At 48.2% G+C, this 23,603-nt stretch overlaps 2 protein-coding genes across 3 annotated transcripts in view; both read left to right on the top strand.

Moving 5' to 3' along the window:
* The first annotated feature begins 16,585 nt into the window (after window positions 1–16,585).
* RIPK3 (receptor interacting serine/threonine kinase 3) lies at window positions 16,586–20,418 on the top strand. Of its 2 annotated transcripts, none has more exons than XM_021695415.2 (9): window positions 16,586–17,029; window positions 17,158–17,467; window positions 17,893–18,032; window positions 18,160–18,206; window positions 18,422–18,586; window positions 18,699–18,766; window positions 19,291–19,367; window positions 19,511–19,571; window positions 20,119–20,418. In XM_021695415.2, the coding sequence occupies exons 1-9, from the start codon at window positions 16,731–16,733 to the stop codon at window positions 20,410–20,412; spliced, it is 1,461 nt and encodes a 486-aa protein (XP_021551090.2). In that variant the 5' UTR covers window positions 16,586–16,730; the 3' UTR covers window positions 20,413–20,418. The 2 variants fall into 2 exon arrangements, with proteins under 2 accessions (XP_021551090.2, XP_021551089.2); XM_021695414.2 differs by having other exon boundaries at window positions 19,005–19,367; window positions 20,119–20,417.
* Window positions 20,419–21,956: 1,538 nt separating this feature from the next.
* Window positions 21,957–23,603, top strand: part of ADCY4 (adenylate cyclase 4) — a 15,258-nt gene continuing 13,611 nt past the window's right edge. The window contains exon 1 of the mRNA XM_021695691.1: window positions 21,957–22,115. Within this exon, the coding sequence (XP_021551366.1) occupies window positions 21,957–22,115 (159 nt within the window). The remainder of the gene's footprint in view (window positions 22,116–23,603) is intronic.

Raw genomic sequence — 23,603 nt, forward strand, 5'->3', positions numbered from 1 at the left:
AGCCCGATGTGGGACTCGATCCCAGGACCCTGGGATCATGACTTGAGCCGAAGGCAGACGCTTAACGACTGAGCCACCCAGGCGCCCTGGAAATATATTTCTTCCATGACATCTCCCTCTTCTTTGCCCCCGTAACTGTAGAAAAGTATCAGTTTTATTCATGCGATATCTATCTACTTCCTTTCTATTCCCTTCATTGCCATCCCAATTTAGACCTTGATTTTTTTCTGACTTAGACTCTCAATAACAGCATCTAACATCAACCTTACACATTTGACAACTGAAGTATATATATCATTTTTAAAGTCCATCTCTTCTGTAACAAAAAATTATTTTCAGTATTAATCATGATATGAAACACAATCATGGCCAGAAAAGAAATATAGAGAGTACAAATTTTCTTTTATTGACCTAATATGCTCATAGTAATGCCAGTACTATATGCCAGTAATGCATATATATAACACACACATATATAGGGGTGTGTGTGTGTGTGTTATAGTACAAGAAAGGAAAAAAGCAATGGGTTAATAATTGTAATTATATACATATACTTTTTATTTTAAATAAAAAGGAAAAACATTTACATATCGGTCTAAGAATAAATTATAACATTATAATTTCTGTTCCAGGTCTTAATTTTTGCAAATTTGTCAATGACTTTGTAAAAATTGATCTTCCCATATAGACAATAGAGCCAGATTTGCTCATCTATCTCACTCAATGGTTGATCAAAGAAAACTTTTTAATAATGTTAAATGTTGGGGCGCCTGGGTGGCTCAGTCGGTTAAGCATCTGCCTTCAGCTCAGGTCATGATCTCAGGGTCCTGGGATCAAGCCAGCTTCTCCCTTTCCCTCTATCCCTCCCCCCTACTTGTGCACTTGTTCTAGCTCAAATAAAAATAAAATCTTTAAAAAAATTTTTTTTAAATAATTTTAAATGTTTTTGAGATATAACTCATATATCGTAAAACTCATTCTTTGAAAGCATACAACTCAGTAGATTTTAGTATATTCACAAAATTGTGCAACCTCACCATATATATCTAATTCCGAGACATTTTCATCACCCCAGAAAGGGTGATTAGTAGTCATTCTCCATTCTCCCATTCCCCTAACTACTGGAATCCACTAACCAACTTTCTGTCTCCATAGATTTGTCTATTCTGGACATTTCATATAAATATAATATGTCAACTTTTGTGCCTGTCTTCTTTCACTTAGCATAATGTTCTCAAGGTTCACCCATGCCATAGGAATCAGTACATCATTCTTTTTTATGACTATCAATTTTAATTTTGAAATTTTTCTTTACACAAAGCAACAGATATATAGTTAGAAAAAAACTGTTGCATTGCTTATTATTAAACCCTTTTATTAGTATATAACTTTTCACATGTTTACATCTTATCTCCCAATTAGATAATATATACCTGAAAGGAGCTAGTAAGTTTTGGGTTGATTTGTTACACATTGTTTGCTCAAGCTTGAGGTCCAGTAGCTAGGTGATGAGATCTGGGCTCTTGCACCTGAGCTTGGTGCCATGATGGATTAGACTTGAAGATTTTTTTTTTTTTTTTAAGATTTATCTATTTATTTGACAGAGAGAGACACAGCGAGAGAGGGAACACAAGCAGGAGGAGTGGGAGAGGGAGAAGCAAGCTTCCTGCCGAGCAGGGAGCCCGACACGGGGCTCGATCCCAGGACCCTGAGATCATGACCTGAGCTGAAGGCAGACGCTTAACCGACTGAGCCACCCAGGCGCCCAAAGATTTTTATTTATTTTTTTGTCAGAGAGAGAGAGAGAGCACAAGCAGGGGGAGTAGTAGGGAGAGGGAGAAGCAGGCTCCCCGCTGAGCAGGGAGCCCGATGCAGGACTCGATCCCAGAACCCTGAGATCATGACCTGAGCTGAAGGCAGACGCTTAACCGACTGAGCCACCCAGGCGTCCTAGACTTGAAGATTTTAAGGGGAAGGGATGACTATGGGAGGGATGTGAATTGCTATGACTAACAGGCAGACTGTGACAGACTTAATTTTCCGGAGATATATGTGTTTAATCCCATTCAACATACCCTTCTTACAGTGTAACTCCTAGTCCTTCTACCCAGAGACGAGAGGTCTATGTTCTCCCCCTTGATTCTAACCGGGGGCTGTTAACTGCCTCGACCAACGGCATACAATAACTTTCAAGACTAGGTCATAAAAAGAATACAGGTCTTGTCTGGAACTTGATGGCTCACTCGCGCTCGCGCTCTCTCTCGCTATCAGTACTTGCCATGTTGCCGTTAGTATGGCAGCTCCACAACTATCTGGCTTCCAAGCTCCTTCTATCTTGCTATTCCACCATCCCTAGCATTCCACTTCATGGAAGACCCATAAAGGATCCAGCTCAAAGTCCAGCCATCATGACCATATCTAAACCAAGAAGAAAAAAGAAGAGCAGAAGAATACACACCTCTCCGTCCCCGCACCATTTATATTTACTTCCAATTGGCCAGAATTTAGAGTCATATGACCACATATATAGCTGGAAGCGAGGCTGGGAAATGTGTTTATTCCAAGTGGACATACGTCTAGCTAAAAATGTCATGTTCTATTACTAAGGAAAATGGGGAGAAAGACTCCTGAAGCCAATTAGCAGCCTCTGCAAACTAGAGAAATGGGAGTTGGGGATTATCCATAAATTCCAATTACATACATAGTCTCTTTCCTCTAATACTGGATATTTTCTTGACTTACTACATAATTATCCTCATTATGTATTACACAGAACAAATCAAGTTCATTTTATAGCTAAGAAGAAACAGCTTAATGAGATTTATGGTTTTCCTATTTTAGGGATGCAGTCCATGATGTTGTCTAAAGCAAGAGTCCTCTCTCTGTAACCAGGGACACTATTCTCTCAAGTCTCAGCAAGACCTATGCTTCTCCTGAATTATCATGCAAAAGGCAAAACCATAGAGACATTTAAAATGGCCGATGCTGAGCTTTTGTGGGCTAAGCATTCACAATATACATTATACATTCACAATATACATTATAGACCAATTTGCAATCAATTTGGTTCAATCTAAAATTACGTTCTGTCAGGACTCTTAACTATAGAGAACAAACTGAGGGTTGCTGGAGGGGAGGTGGCAGGGGGATGGACTAAAAGGGTGATAGGCAGTAAGGAGGGCACTTGTTTTGATGAGCACTCGGTGTTATATGTAAGTGATGAATCACTAAATTCTCCTGAAACCAATACTACACTATATGTTAACTAACTTGAATTTAAATAAAATCTTGGGACAACCCTGTCGGGACCCCTCTCACTCTTGAGAGCTTTTTCTGTATCTTCACTTAATAAACTTCTATCATTTTATACTCCCAAAAATAAATAAATAAATAAATAAAATCTTGGAAGTATAAATAAATAAATGCAAAAATCTTGTTACCATAAAAAAAATTTTTTTAAATAAAATTATGGAGCCCGGGGTGGCTCAGTTGGGCGTCTGCCTTCGGGTTCTGGGATCGAGCACTGCATCGGGCTCCCTGCTTGGTGGGGAAGTCTGCTTCTCCCTCTCCATCTGCCTCTCCACCTGCTCATGCTTTCTCTCAGTCTTTCTCTCTCTCTCAAATAAAAAAATAAAATGTTTAAAAAAAATAAAATTACGTTCTGCCATTTTTAATAAATTCATGATCACACATATTAAATTTCATGATCACATAGAAGTCCCCAGATTTTGCCTTAGAAATTTCCTGCAGCTCCTTCTGAATATCATTCTTATTTACTTTGACATGTTATTGTTTCTCGCCCTCTGATTCATCCTGGTCACAGGAAAGGAAGTGAGGTATGGGGTGCAAAACAGTAAAGCACTCTCCCTTCTGCAAGAGGGACACAATGAAAAAACATTTCAAAGAAGACTATGGGACTGGGTTTTCCCAAGACTCCTAGTTCTTTTTTTATGTCCATATTTGTGGGGGGGGTTAGATTTTATTTTTATTTTTAAGTAATCTCTACACCCAACATGGGGCTCGAACTCACAACCCCGAAATTAAGAGTCGCATGTTCCACCAACTCAGCCAGCCAGGAGCCCCTCTTATGTCCGTATTTGGATTGTCAAGACCTTGATCTTTTTCCAGATCATTATTCTCACCTTCACTGCAGAATCCCCACCCCCTTTTTTTAAAGTAGGCTCCACACCCAGCACGGAGCCCAACACGGTGCTCCAACTTACCACCCTGAGATCAAGATCTGTGCAGAGATCAAGCTCTGAGCAGAGATCAAGAGTTGGACCTTCAATCAACTGAACCATCCAGACACCCCAATCACTGCAGAATCCTGATAGGGTTGCAAATTTATCTACAGTTCAACAGTATGCAAGATCAGTTTATATCTGACATCTACAGAGAAAGATGCATGCAACTGTGCTATATTTTCTTCTGCACTTTCAGATTGATATTCTGTGTTCTAAGATTTTTTATTCTTCCACCTTTAGTGATCCAATACCATTGGAAGCAAAACCAAGCCTTAAAATTCCACATCCCTCATCACCTTTAACTTGTTCTATAGGAACTGTTACCTGGTCCCTTAGAATCTCATCTAGCTTGCTTTGCTAGAATATGGAAGGAGTCTCATTTCCTTTTGCTCAATTTTTACTCCATATCCAAGTCCATCTGTCCCACATATTCTCTGCATACAATCCTACCTATTAGTGAAAAGGCTTATTGAACAATCATTTAATTCACTGTCATGGAGATATCATATTAATGTTAAGTGCTCTTTGTATTTTGACCTGGTGACAAATACATGGTATTGTTTATCCAATACTGGAATAGATGGTTCATGAGAAACAAGATGTGGTAGACAGAATAAAGGTCCCCAGTTATTAGGTAAGAGTCTGAGAAAAAAATTTCAGCAGTGTTACTGTACTGAGAAAACAAAAATCGGAGTTCAAGACCTGTCAAGAAGGAGGACCCTGATTAAAACCCCTGGATTTCAGTTAGGGCCCCTGGAGAACTTATACCCTCAGACTAAAGCTGTATCAGTAAGGGTTCTATCAAGAGACACAAATCATACAAGAATTTGAACCAGGAAAGTTCAATATAAAATTTCAACTATAATAGGGTATTAGAGTACTGAGCGATTGGCTAGTAAGAAGAAAAGAGAACTCTAAAGAAGACAGGAATAACAGATACAAGAAAGAGCCACTATCTCTAGGGCTGGAATAAAATGTCAAGGAAGACCACCACCCTGCCCCAAACTCCCAGGGCTGAGATCCAGACCTCACTTAAGAGAACTGTGACTCACGAGCTGGCAGAAGAATCACTGAGATGCTGAGATGCCGCTCCTCAGAACTCACTGCAAAGCTGTCCAGTCATTTACAGGAAGGTGCCTCATCAGCTGCAATTCACCGAGAAGCCACCCAAGGAGGTGCCAGGCAAAGCTGTTGGTCCCTGGGCCCTGACGATTGCACTGCTCTGCAGGAGCCTGCCCTGAACAAGTTGTACACGCCGCTGGAGCCTGGCCAAAGGAACACCAGAACTAGGAAGAGACCTCTTCCTCCTCCAGTGTTCCTCCAGCACCCTCTACTGGCAATGTTTAACATTGTGCCAACTGGCAAAAGAGAAGTAGTTAGAGAATCCAGCTCGAATATCGCAGAGCAGGAAGTGGAGGGTGGGTTTGGAGCTGAGACTTAATTGATAATTGGCACAAAGGATAATTTAGAAATGGAAGAGCCCAGACTAAGACTGAAATGCAGCTTCAAATCAGCTGGACCCCATACTGGAAGAAAGTGATTTTCTTCTATTCTAATTGCCTACCAGAAATAAAAAGAATTATCTCTGAAGAAACCTAGTATTATCCAGAGACAGGTCTATCTCTATGATTTTTCATACAAAATAGCTGTCATTCAATAAAAAATTACCAGGCATACGAGAAGATATCATTAAATGGCCGAAAACCAAGCAGAAAAAAAAAGAAATATTCAATAGAAACAGACCCACAGCTGAACCAGATAGTAGAATTACAAGACATGGATTTTGAAATAACTACAATCAATAAATCTGAGAAAACAAATGATAAGATGGAAAATTTCAGCAGAGAAATAAAATCTATTAAGCAAATGTAAAATCTTGAACAGAAAAAAATCCAAATAATCGTCTTTATTTCTCACTTCCCATAGGAGCTGATCCATGCCCAAGTCCCACTTAATTTTTCCCATTCAGAAAATTGCTTTACTTAATAATAATTATCTTTGAATGCCCATTATGTGTCAGGTACAGTAAATATGCATCATATACTTCTATCCACCTGTTGACCTTAAACAAATACTAGTTTCCCCATTGTATAAAATGTATAAGGAAACTGTCTCTCTCCCAAAGACAAACAACTCTGAAATGGTGAGGCTTAAATCCCAGCCCAGGTCTATCAGTCTGACTCCAGACCTGTGTTCTTCCCACTACTCTGCACTACATCTCTCCTCCCTACTTGTCTGAGCAGATGGAAACTACTTTCCTTCCTATCTCTTCAGCACAACGTACTATCTTCACGTATTTCCTATTTGGGTTTTTTTTTCTTTTTTTACTTTTTATAAAATTATATCCTTATCTCTGGTGCGAGCCTAATCCTTCTACCGGCGCCCCTGAAGCCCACCCTTTGCCACTACTCAGGGTCCTTACTCCCTCTCTTAGGTCTGCAACTCTTCCCTCTCTACTACCACTCCCTCTTCTCCAGGGTCCCAAGTCGACCCACCTTAAAAAAAAGAAGAAAAGAATCCCTTGATCCTTCTCCTTGCTTAATCTAATATCTGTTCCTCTTTTCCTTCCTTTACTACCAAATGTCTCAACAGGATTCTCTGCTCTCTGCTTCTATCTCCTCAGATCCTACACACTCACTAATGCACTCAAAATGAAACATAAAACTTCCCTCACAAAGGTCACCAGAGTCCTCTTTGCTACCAAACCCCACAGGCTGTCTTCACCTTGTCCATCATTTCTAGCAGATGTGCGTGCTCATCACATCTCTGGGTAGAGGCGCAGGTGTGGTGGACAGTTCTGTGTGAGGGAGGCCAGGCTCACCTTGCACGGCCAGCATCCTACCTCAAGTCTGCACCTCGACTTACATTCTGCTTCAGGGCTGTATTAGTCAGGGTTCTCCACAGAAACAGAGCCAATAGGGTGTGTGTGTGTGTGTGTGTGTGTGTGTGTGTGTGTGTGTAAATATACATTTAGAGATGTATTACAAAGAAGTGGTTTACACAATTATGGAGACTGCCAAGTCCAGAATCTGCAGTGTGAGCCTGCAGGCTTAAGACTCAGGAGAGCTGAGATCCCAGTTTCAGCCCACAGGCCAGCGGACTGGAGACCGAGAAGTGCTGTTGGTACAGATGGAGTCTGAAGGCAGTCCACTAGATAATTCTTTCAACTGATTAGATGACACCTACCCATACTATGAAGGCTGCTTTACTCAAAATTCACTGATTTAAATGTTAATCTCATCCAAAATTACCCTTCAAGTTGACACATAAAATTAACCATCACAGGTCATTTTTCCACACAATGGGAGCTTGCACACCACCCCTCTCTTTGCCTATTCTGATGCAACATGGCCAGGAAATGCCAAGGAGTTAGTGTCCCAGGTGCAATCTTTGAGCCAGGTCTACAGACCTTGGTGAATGAATATTCCAGCCTCCCATCTTTCATGTGGATAATCCTGGGAGGCAGTCTCTAAATTTGGCAGTTCTACTGGAATAGAGCTTCCTTTAGCCACAACTGCAATCTCAATAAAACACACTTCTGTTGGCTTTTCCTCCTTCCCTGTCTTACTCTGTCAGTTCCCTCACTCCTGCTTCCTGCGATCCCTCCCCGAAAGTCTACCTGCACCTAAAACTGTGCTCAGGCTCTTCTTTGGGGGAACCCCAAACTTAGGTGCCTTCTCAGTAGCGGTTGACTCTGATGATTGTCTCCTGATTCTGCTCCTGCCTTGCTGACTTGTTTCTCTCACTGGTTTCCCTTCTGTTGTCCTGACCTTGATTATGCAGGGTTCTCCTCGATATTTACCCAAGAGAAGTGAAAGTATATGCCCATACAAAGACTTGTATGTGAATATTCATATTTGTAATAGCCAGAAATTTTGTCCAGGAACAGGTAAATGGATGAAGAAATTGTGGTACGAAGGAATACTACAAAGCAATAAAAAAGAATGAATCGTTGGTACACCCAACGATATGGGTGAATCTCAAAATAAGCACATTGAGTGACAGGCCAGACAAAAAAGAATACAAATTATGTGATCCATTTATATAAAACAGAAAATGCTCCGGGGTGCCTGGGTGGCGCAGTTGGTTAAGCATCTGACTCTTGGTTTCAGCTCAGGTTGTGATCTCCTGGTGGTGAGATCGTGCCCCACATCAGGCTCCAGGGTTAGCGCAGAGTCTGCTTGAGTTTCTCTCTCCCTCTGCTCCTCCCTGTCATTCTCTCTCTCTCTTTCTCTCAAATAAATAAATAAAATCTTTAAAAGAGAAAATGCGGGGCACCTGGCTGGCTCAGTTGGTAGAGCATGCTGCTCTTGATCTTTGGATCGTGAGTTCAAGCCCCACATTGGGTCTAGAGCTTACTTTAAGAAATAAATACTTAAATTTAATTAAATAAATTAATTAAATGAATGAATAAATAAATAAATAAATAGAAAATGCACACCAGTCTAAAGTGACAGAAAGGAGATGAGTGGTTGCCGGGAAATGGGGAATGGCATAGAAGGGCGGAAGGGAGAAATTGAAAAGGAAGCTTTGTGGTGTGATAAATACGTTCCCCATCCTAATCTTGGTGATGGTTTTATGGGCATAAACATATGTCAAAACTCATCAGGCGGTACACCTTAAATACGTGCAGTTTAGTGAATATCAATTCTACATCGATAAAGCTATTAAAATATTTTTAAAAACCCAATAGTCTCACTTGATTCAAAGTCCTGCTTTCAGATTCTATCAAAGGACCTCACTCATAAAGGCAAGTAGCTAAAAGAGCAAAGATCTGGGTTTATTTTTATTTTTTAAAGATTTTATTTATTGTGGCACCTGGGTGGCTCGGCCCTGCTTGTGTTCCCTCTCGTGCTGTCTCTTAAAAAAAAAAAAAAAAGATTTTATTTATTTATTTGACCAGAGAGAGACAGCATGAGAGGGAACACAAGCAGGGGGAGGGGGAGAGGGAGAAGCAGGCCACCCGCCGAGCAGGGACCCCCATGCGGGGCTCGATCCCAGGACCCCGGGATCGTGACCCGAGCCGAAGGCAGACGCTTAACTACCGACCGAGCCACCCAGGCGCCCCAGAGATCTGGGTTTAAAATCTGCTCTGCCTTAAAGCTATCATCTGACCTTGAGCTGGTTACTTAAATTCTCACAGCCTCCGGACAGCTTCTTCATCCAGAATATGGGGCTAATAGTAATAGCCTCACAGGTTTGTTGCTAAAATTTGAGGGAGATAACAGACAGAGTCCTAGCCCATCCTAGATGCCAGAATACAATTAGGCCCCATCTCTGAGGCAGTTAGATTCCTTTCTGTTCCCTTCCTTTCCCCTCTCCTTGCAGACAGGGAGGAATCCTAGTCACAAAGACAATCAGAGGAGAAACAATGAGGAGGAAACGGGGCAGAGGGCTTGGATTGTGTTCTCCTGAAAACAGTGCCTGAGACCAGAACTGGAGACTTCCTGCAGGGTGGTCCCAGGGGCCAGGAGCTGGGGGGAGGGGGGGTTGGGGGAGCAGAAAATGTGAGTCAGGGAAAGAGAAAAGGCCAATCGACAAGTGCATATTGAACTAGCTACTGATACGGAGCTTAGTCTGATGAAGTTTTAGAATACATGTGAGGTTCGGTGGGGTGAGGTCCGGAGCTGACAACCAAGAAAGAATTCTTGAGATGTGTTTGGTGCAAAATGTTTATTAAAGCACAGGGAGAGGACCCGTGGGCAGAAAGAGCTGCTGCCCCTGGGGTTGTGAGGGGTGGCTGATAATATACTCAGGAGTTGGGGAGGTGAGGAAAAAGGGGGTGTCCAGAAGGACTGTCATATGCTAAAGACTCTCAGGATACTAGAGGCCTGGTTATTGTCAAGCCAAGGCACTAACATGAAGACAGTTGGGAGTTTCCTGGAGGAATGTTACATTCCTCCTATCACACGTCCTTGTCAATGGGCTTTAGGTTTAAAAGAAATACAATTTTATTTACATTTCCTTCTGCCTCAGCATCCCTTAATTTTATGGAGGGGAGGGTGATTCTAGGGCTTTAGGAAACTGAGTTATGAGTCTCTGGAAGTTAGGCTATTGATAAGAAAGCTTCTTTCTTGTAAATCACTAGGACATTTGTAAACTGAGGGAGACTCCTGTCCTGCAGGACTGTAATCTCTATCAGTTAACCATTTGTTTTTCCTTTAGGGCAGCCCGGAGCGCCTGAGGAATATCACATATATCCCAAGGGGGGGGGGGGGTGTAGGGTGTCAGCTTCCACTTTGTCCTCAGCCAGCCTTCTGTTCCCTCATCAAGTCCAGCCAGAGACCCTGTGTGGAACTGTAGAACGCACCTCAGAATTGACCCTCAAAGGACAGGAGGCTGGGGCACTGGCCCGTGTCCTTTCCTGCATAGGAACTGCCCTCAGCATTACCTCCACTCTTCTCACCACACTTCTGTTAACTGAGGCAGAGACAGGCCTGTTGCATGAGGCACTGGCAGGGTTATGGGACCCTCCGAGCAACCACAGCTCAAATCAAAAGTGGCCCGAGGACATGTGGCCCGGGGCACCAAAAGTAGCTGCCTCAGGCCCAAAGCCCATCCTCCAGTCAACAACGGGGGGCACCTCTGTGTCGGGCATACAACTCAAGTACCTTTCAGCTGAGAAGCTAGAAACCCAGGACTAAAGTCCTCTCCCCCCAAGACTACACAGGTAGGGACACAACTGACTTCCTCAATCCCTCCCTCAGGACATTTGTCTGGGAGAGAGAAAAGAGAATACCTGAGGGGTGAGTCACTGAAGGGGCCCTGGGAGGAAAGGGTGGGGCAGGGATTTACCAGAAGAAGGAAGAGCTGTTTCACCGAGTAGTAGTTAAATCATTTGTCTCTGCTCTACAGATACGCTGTGATCTAGAAAACACAGTAATGTTTATTGCATGAGTGCCTATCACTAATGAAGCACGTAATTTGTGCCTGGAAATGCGCTGCATTCTTTCATGACTTCTTTCTTTCTTTTTTTTTTTTAAAGATGTTATTTATTTATTTGACAGAGAGAGACACAGCGAGAGAGGGAACACAAGCAGGGGGAGTGGGAGAGAGAAAAGCAGGCCTCCCGCTGAGCAGGGAGCCCGATGTGGGGCTCGATCCCAGGATCCTGGGATCATGACCTGAGCCGAAGACAGACGCTTAACAACTGAGCCACCCAGGCGCCTCTCATGACTTCTTTCGAGTCAGGCCCACACAATCCGATCCAGTAAGGACTTTAATTACCTGAAGCTCAGAGACGTTGAATAACTTGCTTAATGTCAACCAGCTAGTAACTTGCAGAGCCAGAATTCAACCCCACGTAGTCTGACCTCAGAGCCTGGACCTTTGACCATCAGGCTATATACTCAACTCCCTCTGTAAATAAATAAATTAATTAAACATCCAGCTATACTCAATGCCCTCTGTAAATAAATAAATTAAACATCCAGCTATACTCAACTCCTTCTGTAAATAAATAAAACAAACATCCCGCTGGAGAAGCGATTTGAAGCAGTGGCCTGCCCTCCACTCCCCCTGACCAGCCTCCAGGGATGAGAGGGGCTGGGAGAGTATCAAAATTAGATCTTCAGCATTAACTAGACGAAGTAAGCAAAGAGAGGACTCCACATTGATAGAAGGGATATTATGATGGTCGTATGTGTGCAGACACTTACCACTGATGGCTGCTAAAAATCGTTTTAGTCCCATCTCACTAAGGTAGAATAAAAAGAAAAATTACCCTTCCCAGCCTCCCCAGCCTGGACGGTGCGGACAGGCAACTTCCAATCTGCCAATGGGACATCATTTGCACGTGCTCTGCGAAGAAACAGATGACAAATGAGCAGCGATTCCATTTTGCGGAGGCAGAGGGCCCTACGGGCAGTGCGGTTCTTTGTGAAATCATCGTTCTCTCACCTTTGCTAAGGAAAAACGAGTTAAAAAGGGCCTTTGACCTGCTTGGACAGCTGAAGGAAAAGAGCACATCCTGGGCACTGGAAAGGGCTCCCAAAACATCAACCCCAAGGGCAGAGAGAAGCAGGGAGCATGGCAGGTGGAATCCTAAAGTTCCGGACCCAATTCCAACATGTGTGTAGCAAGAGCAGTTTCCCACACCACCGAGAAATGATCGGACACCAGCAGAGTGTCCTACAATTCAACCCAGTTCTGACACGATCTATCTAGAGATAGTATCAGATCCCACAGGTTAAGGGCTCCATCCCACAGGACTGACGCACATACACCCTGCTTCAGACACCAATTGCAAATCCAGATTGTCATCCGTGCTTCTGACCAAGAAGGCTATAGACTGGAGCTTCCACTGAACCCTGCCTTGGATTTGATTAATGTGCTAGAGCAGCTCACAGAACACGGAAAAACATCTTATTTACTAGATTCCCGGTTTATTATAAAGGATGTAACTCAGGAACAGCCAGATGGAAGGGACGCATAGGGCAGGGTGTGCGGAAAAGGGCACGGTGTTCCTGCACCATGAGAGCACCACTGTCCCAGCACCTCCTGTCACCAACCCAGGAGCCCTCCAGACGCCATCCTTTCGGGATTTTATGGGGCTTCGTCACATAGTCATGATCAAGTCATCAGTCACGGGGGTTGGATTCAACCTCCAGCTCATCTCGCCTCCCACAGAGGTCGGGGGAGGGGGGTGGGGTAGAACTGAAAGTTTCAATCCTCCAGTTACCAGACCGGCGACCAACCACGGCAACCAGCCCCCTCCCTCAGGTTATCTCCCGGCTTTCCGACGGTCACCTCATTAACATAACAGAAGACACCTCTTTCCGCTTTCCTTACAGGAAATTCCAAGGGTTTCGTAGCTCTGTTCCAGGAATGGGGTCGAATATACTTCTTATTGTAAATCACAATATCACAGATCCCGCTCCGAGTGGAACACTTTCCCCATGGCTCCGCTCAAACCCTGGGGTTTGTTTTGTGACTTTTCCAAGTTTGAGTGCAGCCCAGTCCCCCAAAGTGACAGCTCATTTGTCCGTAGTTCACCCTTACCCCTCCGGTGAGGGTTTGTTTTTCAGCAGCTGGGAGCAGAGATAAGGGTGCCCCCCGAGGAGGAGCGGTCCACACTGCTGCCCAAATAGCTTCCTGATCGCTTTCTGTTTGTTTTTCACGTCCAGACAAAAGAACGAGGACTTTGTGTTTCTTCATCTACAGAATTGACAAGAGGTCCAACCTCACAGAACTGAGGTGACTTTCAGTAAGTGCTTTGGGAACTATCAAGTGTAAAAAAGACCAGCTTTTATCATCGTTGATGACAGCGATGATGAGAACAGTGCTGGGGTGCGGGGGCAGGTCACTCAGCCATTCTGGACTCCTGCCTTTTCCAAAGTTCGCACCTTTGCTCGCAACATCCTCTCTGACTGGAATCACCTCTTCACCTCTCCCGGGTTTATGTCTGTCAAAATCCTACTCATCATAGGACTGCCAAGGGCTAACTTCAACCAAGTAGCCAAGATGCTGCCAGTAGGCCTCCTTAATAGCTGCAGGAAACCAAGAGCCCACAGAGTCCGTTTCTGGGTCAGGGCAGGTGGCCGATGGCAGAGGGAAGTGGCTGCATCTCTGGCCGATGTCCTGGGGGAAAAGAGGAGGCTGAAATGTACTATTTGAGAATTCATTTTAGGAAAATTAGGAAATGCAAATAAAAAAATACAAATATGACACATAAGAAGAAAATAAAAATCACCTGTAAATTCACCAGCCATAACTTTAAAGCTTTTCTATTGTCCATTTAGATATTTTTCTAAATATGTATTATATATTATAATATACAAAAATGTACACATATTATTATATTTTTCTAAATATATATATGTTGATGTGGGAAACAAAGGCAAAAGAAAAATTAACTTTCCTTACGACTTACAGCCCATTGACAAGTCCTTGAAACGGGCAGAGTGACATTCCTCTAGGAACTCAGCTGCCTCAATGTTAATACTTTGCTAAGGGCAAAAGGCAATCTTAGCCAGACCCCCAGGATCCTGTAAGTCTACTTTAACATATAAAAATTCCTTTGGAAACTTCCTTTACCTCTACCCCGCCCCCCACCCCCAAGACACATTTTGGCAGTCATCCCCCAAGCATATGATCCACTGATATACATCTGAAGGGTCTCATGATTAAGGTTTTATTAGACAGTAATAAAGCAAGGTCCTGGAAACCTTGCCTCCAAAATTCCTTAGAGACCTACGCTATCCCTAACCCCCTCCCAACCTGAAAGTATATCATGGGCCGCTCCTCCTGACCACGGTGCGGCTCTTTCTGCCCATGGGTCCTGTCGCGTGCTTTCATAAAACCACCTTTTTGCACCAAAGACATCTCAAGAATTCTTTCTCGGCCATTGGCTTTGAACCCTAACATCTTTCTTACATCATATATTACATATAAATATATACTTTTGCTTTTTCCCCAGTAAAATTTAATGTTCAAATCAAATAACTAAATGTTTACTAACATAAATCTTCACATCTCACCATCTAAAACACGGAGCCATCATTTTAGCAGGTCTTTGTTGTGGTAAAACATACATAAAATCGCTTTCTGTTTGTTTTTCACGTCCAGACAAAAGAATGAGGACTTTGTGTTTCTTCATCTACAGAATTGACAAGACGTCCAACCTCACAGAACTGAGGTGACTTTCAGTAAGTGCTTTGGGAACTATCAAGTGTAAAAAAGACCAGCTTTTGGGTGGCTGGGTGGTTCAGTCGGTTAAGCGTCTGCCTTCGGCTCAAGACATGATCTCAGGGTCCTGGGATCGAGCCCTGCATCGGGCTCCAGCCCTGCATCCGGGTCCCTGCTCGGCAGGGAGTCTGCTTCTCCCTTTCCCCTTGCTCTCCCTCCTTGTGCTGTCTCTCTCTCAAATAAATAAAATCTTTATAAAAAAACATACATAAAATGTACCACTTTAATAATGTTTAAGTGTACAGTTCAATGACATTAAGTATATTCACATTATCGCATAACCATCACCATCTCCAGAAACTTTCCCTCTTCATCTTTCCACTTTCCATCTTCCCAAACTAAAACTGTACTCATGAAACAGTAACTACCCGTTTCCTCCCCACCCTTACCCCTGGCAACCACCGTTCTCCCTCTGTCTCTAATAATTAGAATTGAATTATTCTAGGTACCTCATGTAAGTGGAATCGTACAATATATATCTTGTTGTGACTGGCTTATTTTACTTAGCATAATAGCTTCAAGGTTCATCTCCATTGTAACATATGTTAGAATCGTATTCCTTTCTAAGGCTGAATAATATCCCCGTTATATGTATATATACCATATCTGTATACCCGTTCATCCATTGATGGGCATTTGGGTTGTTCCTACCTTTTGGCCACTGTGAATAATGCTGTGATAGACATTGGTATACAAATATCTGAGTCCCTGCTTTCAGTTCCTTTGGTTATATACCCAGAAGTGGAGTTGTTGGTAGCAGGTCTTTTTATTTTTTTACCTTTATTTTTATTTTTAAAAAAGATTTTATTGTTGTTTTTTTTTAAAGTCATCTCTGCACCCAGTGTGGGGTTCGAACTTACAACCCTGAGAACAAGAGTCACATGCTCTCCCACACTGAACCAGCCAGGGGCCCCCACAGCAGGTCTTTTTTAAATCAATGAGCCACCCCCTCCCATTTCTGTGGGTCTGGTATGATGGTAATTGGTTTTGTGGTTGAATTTTTGAGAAAACTGCTCTTCTTTCTTGCATTTCACATGTTCTCTGATTTAAGTTTTCTTTATCTTCTTGGTTCACATCCATTAGAATTTCTTGAGGGACGAGTCTGATGGTGTTAAACTCAGTTTTCATTCATTTATTTATTTATTTATTTTTTAAAGATTTTATTTATTTATTTGAGAGGGAGAGAGTGAGAAAGAGCATGAGAGGGGAGAGGGAACTAATACGGGTACCTGGCACATTCAAGCTTTATAGAATTGTCCGCTATGATCGTAGGGGCATTTGGGGGATTGCTGAGCGTTAGCAACATAAAACATTCCTCAGCACCATCCCCTCCCCACCCCACCCCGGGTAGGTGGTGGAACCAGAAATCCTGTGGGAGAAGTCAGAGACCCCAGCTGCCGGAGTGGATCGTGGGCTCCTGGCAGATGAGGACTCCTTCTGTGGCACCCAAGTGCCCAGGGACAGTTAAGCTGGCTGTGAGCCGCGGCAGATGCTCAGGAACCCTGAGTTACAAAAGAAAAGCGCTCACTTCGGTTCTGCCTCCAGCGTCCACCGCGTCATCAGACGCCCCTGGCTGAGCCGAGGCTTCAAGGCTTCCGTTCTGCCTCCCTCCCCGCTGGGGCGGGACCGTAGATGCACCCGCCCAAGAAGGAAGTGGTTTAGTCACCCTGGGTAGGGGAGCAAACCTAGAGGTTGATCCCTCTCACGACCCCCTGCCCTTCTCTGCCACAAACCCCGCTCCCAGAAGTCCCTCCTTCCGTGCGGACTTGCACCTTCCAGCCGGATGTCAGGCGGCAAGTTATGGTCAGTGGAGGGCGGGATACAAGCACCGTGGGCCCCCCGCCCCCCCGGGGGGGCAGGGGGCCGGGGAAGCTAGAGTTTGAACTGACCGCATGGAGTCACCAGGGTCACGGAGGTGGGGGCGGTACGGGGAGGAGCTGGAAGACCCCCTCTTTCAGGCTCGGCGGTACCCCAGCCTCCCTGGTGTCTGTCGAAGAATTGGAGAACCCAGAGTTCATTGGCGCAGGCAGGTTCGGGGTGGTGTTCCGGGCGCGACACAGGACGTGGGATTTAGATGTGGCGGTCAAGATCTTGAAGGGGTGAGTGACCTGAGCCACGGGCCTCCCAGGGTCTGCCCAAGGAGGAGGGGCCACTGCTGGGCCTGAATGGGGAGGGGAGGGATCATCCAGGAGTCAAGGGCGCCACTCCGCTCTTTCCTGGAGCGTAGGGAGGCGATATCCAGGGAGGTGAAGGCCATGGCAAGTCTGCGCAACCAGCACCTACTGCTCCTGCTGGGGGTCACCCAGAAGCTACAGTGGGAATCCACCTGCGGGCCGGCTCTGGTGACTCAGTTCCTGGAAAATGGTTCCCTGGCAGGGCTGCTGCAGCCCGGCTGTCCTCGTCCCTGGCCTCTCCTCTGCCGCCTGCTGCAGGAGTTCGTGCTGGGGATGTGTTACCTGCATGGCCAGAACCCCGTGCTTCTGCACCGGGACATCAAGCCCTCCAACGTCCTGCTGGACTCAGACCTGCACGTCAAGGTCAGCCTATCCATAGCCCAGCCCAGCCCCTGGACACAGAACTTGTTGCAGCCCTCTCTACTCCATACCCTCAGCATCTCCCTCCGGACACAGGGCTGCCCGAGGGTCAAAGCCCAGCCAGGACCTTTAGCCCCTACCCTACCAGGTGGGAGCGACCCTGACCCATATGGTCAGTTCCACAGGCCCACCCACCAGTCCGTCCAAAGACCCATGGCTGACCTAGCTCAGGAGACTCAGACCTTGACCCAGCCCCCTGAAGAGGGGACCCACACCTCCAACCCAAGGGCCCCACGGGCCCTGCCATTCCCCTAACCCTCAAAACCCCCTTTATAAGGCTGGACCTGTACCTTGTGGTGGGAGAGGGGATTCTGGAAGCTGCCTGGCCCTGTCCATCCTCTACCTTCCCTCTCTTCCTTCCCTTACAGCTGGCAGATTTTGGCCTGTCCACGTTTCAGAGAGGTTCAAGGTTAGGAGCTGGCTCTGGGGAGTCAGCCCCAGCCTACTTGGCCCCAGAACTGTTGGCTGATGTAAACCGGAACGCCTCCATGGCTAGCGATGTCTACAGGTAAGGTACCCACGCCAAATACTCATTCCACATTTCTACACCTCTCTGGGCCCTTCTAGGGGACCATATATGGGAAAGGAATCTTTGCCAGCAGTTGGGCCAGGCCTCAGCTTTGTGTCTCCTGCAGCTTCGGGATCCTAATGTGGGCAGTGCTAGCTGGAAGAGAAGCTGAGAGTAAGACTCTGGGCAGACACTGGGATCCTTAACTCCGGGTGCCCTCCTCCTGCAAGCTTCCATCCCTTCTGTCTTCCAGCTTACCCACTCAGGCCACCCGACCTTCTCCTCACCTCCCCTTGGACTACATTCCTTTCCCCCTTCCATGATGGAACAAGTGGCCCCTCATACCCTGAATGTCTTCTCTTTGCATTCCCCCACCCCTACCCCTGTAGTGGCCCAGACATCGCTGGAGCAGGAAGCAGGGTGTGAGAGGTGGATCCGGCCCCCGCTGACCAAGCTGCCCCAGCCCAGCCCTAAGACTCCTGGCTTGGAAGGACTGACGGACTTAATGCAGCACTGCTGGGGCCAGGAGCCCAAGGACAGGCCCTCCTTCCAAGGTGAACTGGCCAGTGAGCTGGCGGCCAGGGTAGGCCTGGACCTGTCAGCAGAGGGCTTCTCCCTGGGAAGGTTTGGCTCACCTGTCTGCCACCCACTCTGTCTTGTCTCCAGAATGCCGACGAAACACCGAGCAAGCCCTCAGTCTGGTAACCAAGGAGATGGATGCCGCAGTCTCCACGGTGAGTGTCCAGTGCCACACCCCCAACCCAGGAGCTGGGCAAGGATGGCACAGCATGGCTCCCTTGGCCACTCAGTGACTCCCCACTGACCACTGTTCTTTGTGCCTTAATCTTTGTCCTCACTCTCCCCACCTCACCACTGAGTTCCCAGGTAATAGATTATGGACCGAGACTCCTCCCTTGGGTTTAGGCTGGCTCTCCCACCTCCATGCCCAGAAAGCTCCCCGTGTCCTTGCAGGTGAAGAAATTCCTGTGTGAAAACCGGGGCAGCAACAGGATGTCGTCTGTGCCTAAGCCAGGCCCAGGAGGGACAGAAACGGAAGGCCCTAGGGGAACCACAGGAAGCCATGACATCATAGCCACTGAGATGCTAAACAAACTAAATCTGAAGGAGTCCCCCAGCTCTGTTCCTAAAAAATGCACAAACCTTCCCGAGAGGATCAGGGCAGGGGGAGACAAAGTTCAGCCCGCCCAGATAGCAGGGATATCTTCCGATTCAACAGCCCCATCTCCCCAAACTCCAGAGACCTCACTTTTCAGAAATCAGATGCCCAGCCCCAACTTGGCTTGGACCACAGGTCCTGGACCCGAAGGGAATCAGGTGAGACACTGGCAGGACTAGAGGATGCACTAGGACTCCCGTGAATCCTGTCCGCCTTGCCAGGGAGAACTTGGGGCTGAGGGGGATGCAGCAGGGGAACCGGTCCCAAGATGGAGAGCCCAAGAGAGCTGTGTTGTTTGCAGGGGGCTAAGAGACATGGCACCAACTGGTCTCCCAGGGCACCACGGCCCAATCCAAAACCAGGTACCTGCCCCTCACTCCTTCCTTTCTCCTACTCAGTTCTCCCAACGGCTTCTTCCTCAAGACTGTCTATAGATCCAGGTTACCTTGGGTAGCGGGAGAAAGGGCTAGGGCCAACTACCCCAAACTTCTCATGTCATAAATGAAGAAACTGACACCCACTGGGCCTGGGGTCCTGCTGAGGGCACACAGCAAGGCCTGGATTTGCCCTGGGCCTTCTGACTTTCCCCAGAACTAGCTCTGTGAACCCCTAACTTCTGCTGTTGCTCTGTTGGCTCAGAGGGGCTCCTAGAAGAAAAAACCCCAAATTTCAGGGTCTCAGACATTAGCTGCCACTCCTTCTGAGCTTCTGCAAACCCAGTTCCGAAGGGGCAGCACAACGCCCAAGGGCACATTTGACACAGTCGCAGGCTGCCCTAGAGACCCCATACTTGGCATTTCCCCAGGATGGACACAAAGTGCCGCTGCCCCTCCACCCCGCCGCTCCTCCTAATTTTGAGTCCGTTTCCCCGACTGCTTCCCCGCCCCACCAATACAATTTCTCTTAAAGGGAATCCTGTTACCATACGTGACAGCCATGCGGTGCAGGTGGGAGACAACAACTACTTGGTTATACAAGAAGGAACTGCCTTGCCCACGCCAGGCCTGGCGCCTTGGGGCCAGGGTCGAGGCAGGCCGCGTGCCCCCCACAAGTAGGTTGGAAAGGAGGGCCGCAAGAACCAAGAAGCCCGGAGCCGGCTGCAGGGCTGGTATGACGCACCTTCTGAGCTACCTCTTGGATGTGAGGCAGTTAGGTGAGGCTTTCTTTGAAGGCCAACTGATTTGTGCACACAGAAGTCAATAAACATGATGGGTTTTGAAAACCAAAGCGCCACACCTGGGAGGCTAAGGCTTAGGCCAGGGGCTGGCGGTGGAGACGCGGATGGGAGCCTGCATCCTGCGGTCGGTCGGAGCTGGTCGGTTGGAGCTGATCCGGAGGGAGGCCCTGCCCTCTAGCCGAGGCCGGAAGCGGGATGCTCCGGGCTGGGGGTGGGTGGCTGGGGGTGGGTGGCGGCATGGCACACAAGGTCAGGGCCCAGCTGGCGGCAGGAAGGAATCCCTGAGGCCTTGGCTCCATGGGCCGCTCTAATCTCTGGGCGGACCACTTCCTCTAGATCGGCTGAGACCCTACCCTATACCGAAATTCTGGGGATAGTCTCCCTTTTCCTCTGGGCTACGGAGACGCCGCAGTGGGGTGCTGGGGAGAGGGCTCTCCACGGGCATTGGAAGACCCCGGCACATCTCTTGCCCTGCACAATGCCCCCAGCCTCTCTGAGGCTCCAGAAATCAGCCTGATTTCTTATTCCCCTCCACCGCAAGCGCTCACCGCCTGCGCTCCCGCGCACGTTGCTGCCCAGGCGGAGCCCTTTGACCCTCAGCTGGTGTCTGCGGTGGAAAGCTTTGGCTCCACAGAGCTACACGCAGACGTGCCCCCTCCCATGGAGCTGGACCCGGTGGGACAGGAACAGTTCAGACTCCACAGCAGCTGTATCCAGGCAGGAGGGGAGCAGAACGGGCCCACCCGCCGCCCCCTCCCCATCCCGACCTAAACCCTAGCCCCGATTGGGCCTCACATCCTTCCCTACATTCTCACCAGCCTTCACTCCAGCGCTCCTTCACTCTCCTGGTGACCAAGGGCCCACCCCCATTTTGACACTTGCTGCTCAGCCTGGCCCACCCCACCCCCTCGCCTCTCCCAAGGTTCGCATTCCCCTTGCTCGAGGGGGCTGGAGGAGGGAGGCAACAACAGTGTTAGAGGAGACAATGAGGGAGGGAGGAGGCCTGGGGAGTCCGTCTCGGCCCGGGAAGGGGCCGTGCAGGGCAGTCCCGTCGGGGAAGTGGGAGGGGGCCCCCCGGCGCAGGGAGGGAAGCGCCCGCCGCCCGGGGCTCTGAGCCACTAGCTTCTCGGCGATCGATCGGGACTCGGCCACCGGCTGCCCGGGCTCCCTCCTCAGGCCTCGCCCATCCAAGCCGCGGCAGCATCCCGGCAGTGAGTTTGGGGGTAAAAGAGGAACCCGAGGATCCTTTGCTTCAACCCCAAATCCTGCCCCACCCGCAGCCAAGGCTTTTGCTAGGGCATCTCTGCAGTCTGGGTTTGAGGGAGGAGGAGCGAAGGATGGGGCAGTCTTCTCACAGCCAACTGGGAAAAGTCTGGGAGGCGCCGGGGAGTGCCTGGCAGCTCGGATTGCCGCCAGGTTGGGGAAACGGGGTGGAAGTGGCTTGGACCCAGTGAGAGAGGCACAGTTGGGGCCCCGAGCGGCTACAGGCAGTAACGCAGCCCCTGGCCCTCCCCAGCCTGGGGGTCCGCCCTCCACCCCCGAGGCCACGCAGCCCAGGGCAGGGGGGACCATGGCCCGCCTCTTCAGTCCCCGGCCGCCCCCCAGCGAAGACCTCTTCTACGAGACCTACTACAGCCTAAGCCAGCAGTACCCACTGCTGCTTCTGCTGCTGGTGATTGTGCTCTGCGCGCTCCTGGCGATGCTAGCTGTCGCCTCCGCCAGCGGCAGGGTGAGCGGGGCTGCTTCTGTTGGGGGTGGGGGGCTCCTTCCCGAGGGTGGCAGGAGGGTCACCGTCTAGAGGGCGTTTTCGGGGTAGGGACTTAGGGAGGGGTCTTCTTTTTGACATGCGTTCTTTGCTGGAACCCAGGAAAGAAGCACCGAGCCTTGCTAGGAAATGTAGTGATCCTGGACAAGTCACTGCACCTCTCTGGGCCACAGTCGCTGGGCCGCTGGGAGAAAGCTGAGCCCTGGGTGCTTTTAATTTCTCTCAGGGTACTGACAAACCTTCTGAGCTTCTGTGATCTACTGGTTCTAGAGTAAATTCAACACCGGGTTTTCCAGTTTTCCAGAAGGGAAATTACATGGGGCCCCGTGGGAATCTGTTTCCTGGTTTTCTTTCTCTCATAGGGGCTGTGGGGCAGCTGTACCCATAGACTCCCAGAAGGCATCCTCCATCCCACTCACATTTAGTCCCCAAATAAAGCCATTTCCAGTTTCCTTTTTTTTTAGGAGAAAGAGGGTCTTCAATTCCATCTCTGGGAGTATCTTGCTCCAAGTTTTCTTTTCACTTTTTGGAGGCGAGTTGGGGAAGCCACTAAACTGACCAATTCTTGCTGGGCCACCTTGAAGTCCAGGAAGAGGTGGGGACACAGGGCAGGGACAGCGGCAGGAGGTCGACGCCCAGACGTGGGTGGTGAAAGTGTAGTGCTCCCCGCTGCCCTGCCACGAGGGAGGTTCCAGGTGCCCCTGCTGCCGGAGCACTTTTTGGAGCTGGGGGGGCAACTACTCCCACCCTTGTGCCCAGGGCAGGGAATCTCCTGAGCAAATTGGCCAGATTTGGATACACTCATTCCTAAGTGCCTTCTGTGAGGTAGGCTTTTTCACTTGCGTCGGGACCCCAGGATGGTGTTCCAATTCCTATTTGACAGATGAGAAAACGAGCTCAGAAAGGTCGTAGATTCACAAATGCGCCATATGGGTAGGCTCTGGGTAGATGGCCCAAGGCTCTAGCACCCTGCCAGTGAGATATGAGGTTGAACCATTGCAGGCTCTGTAGATTTTTTTTTTTTTTTTTTTTTAATTTATTTATTTGAGACAGAATGAGAGAGAGAGAGAGCTCATGAGAGGGGGGAGGGTCAGAGGGAGAAGCAGGTTCCCCGCCGAGCAGGGAGCCCGATGCGGGACTCGATCCCGGGACTCCAGGATCACGACCTGAGCCGAAGGCAGTCGCTTAACCGACTGAGCCACCCAGGCGCCCCTGTAGATTTTTTTTTTTAAGATTTTATTTATTTATTTGACAGAGAGAGTGAGAGCAGGAACGCAAGCAGGGCGAGTGGGAGAATGAGAAGCAGGCTTCCAGCTGATCAGGGAGCCCCGATGCAGGGCTCGATCCCAGGACCCTGGGACCAAGACCTGAGCCGAAGGCAGACGCTTAACGACTGAGCCACCCAGGCGCTCCCCCCCCCCCCCCCCCCCCCCCCCCCCCCCCCCCCCCCCC

Source organism: Neomonachus schauinslandi, chromosome 9 (genome assembly GCF_002201575.2).
Source record: "Neomonachus schauinslandi chromosome 9, ASM220157v2, whole genome shotgun sequence".
NCBI lineage: Eukaryota > Metazoa > Chordata > Mammalia > Carnivora > Phocidae > Neomonachus > Neomonachus schauinslandi.

Bases quoted from the DNA above. Each gene is read 5' to 3' on its own strand.
- RIPK3 (XM_021695414.2), top strand. From the start codon at position 16,731: ATGGTCAGTGGAGGGCGGGATACAAGCACCGTGGGCCCCCCGCCCCCC. The intron at 17,030-17,157 runs GTGAGTGACCTG...CCTGGAGCGTAG, and splicing joins GCGGTCAAGATCTTGAAGGG to GGAGGCGATATCCAGGGAGG. The intron at 17,468-17,892 runs GTCAGCCTATCC...CTTCCCTTACAG, and splicing joins ACTCAGACCTGCACGTCAAG to CTGGCAGATTTTGGCCTGTC.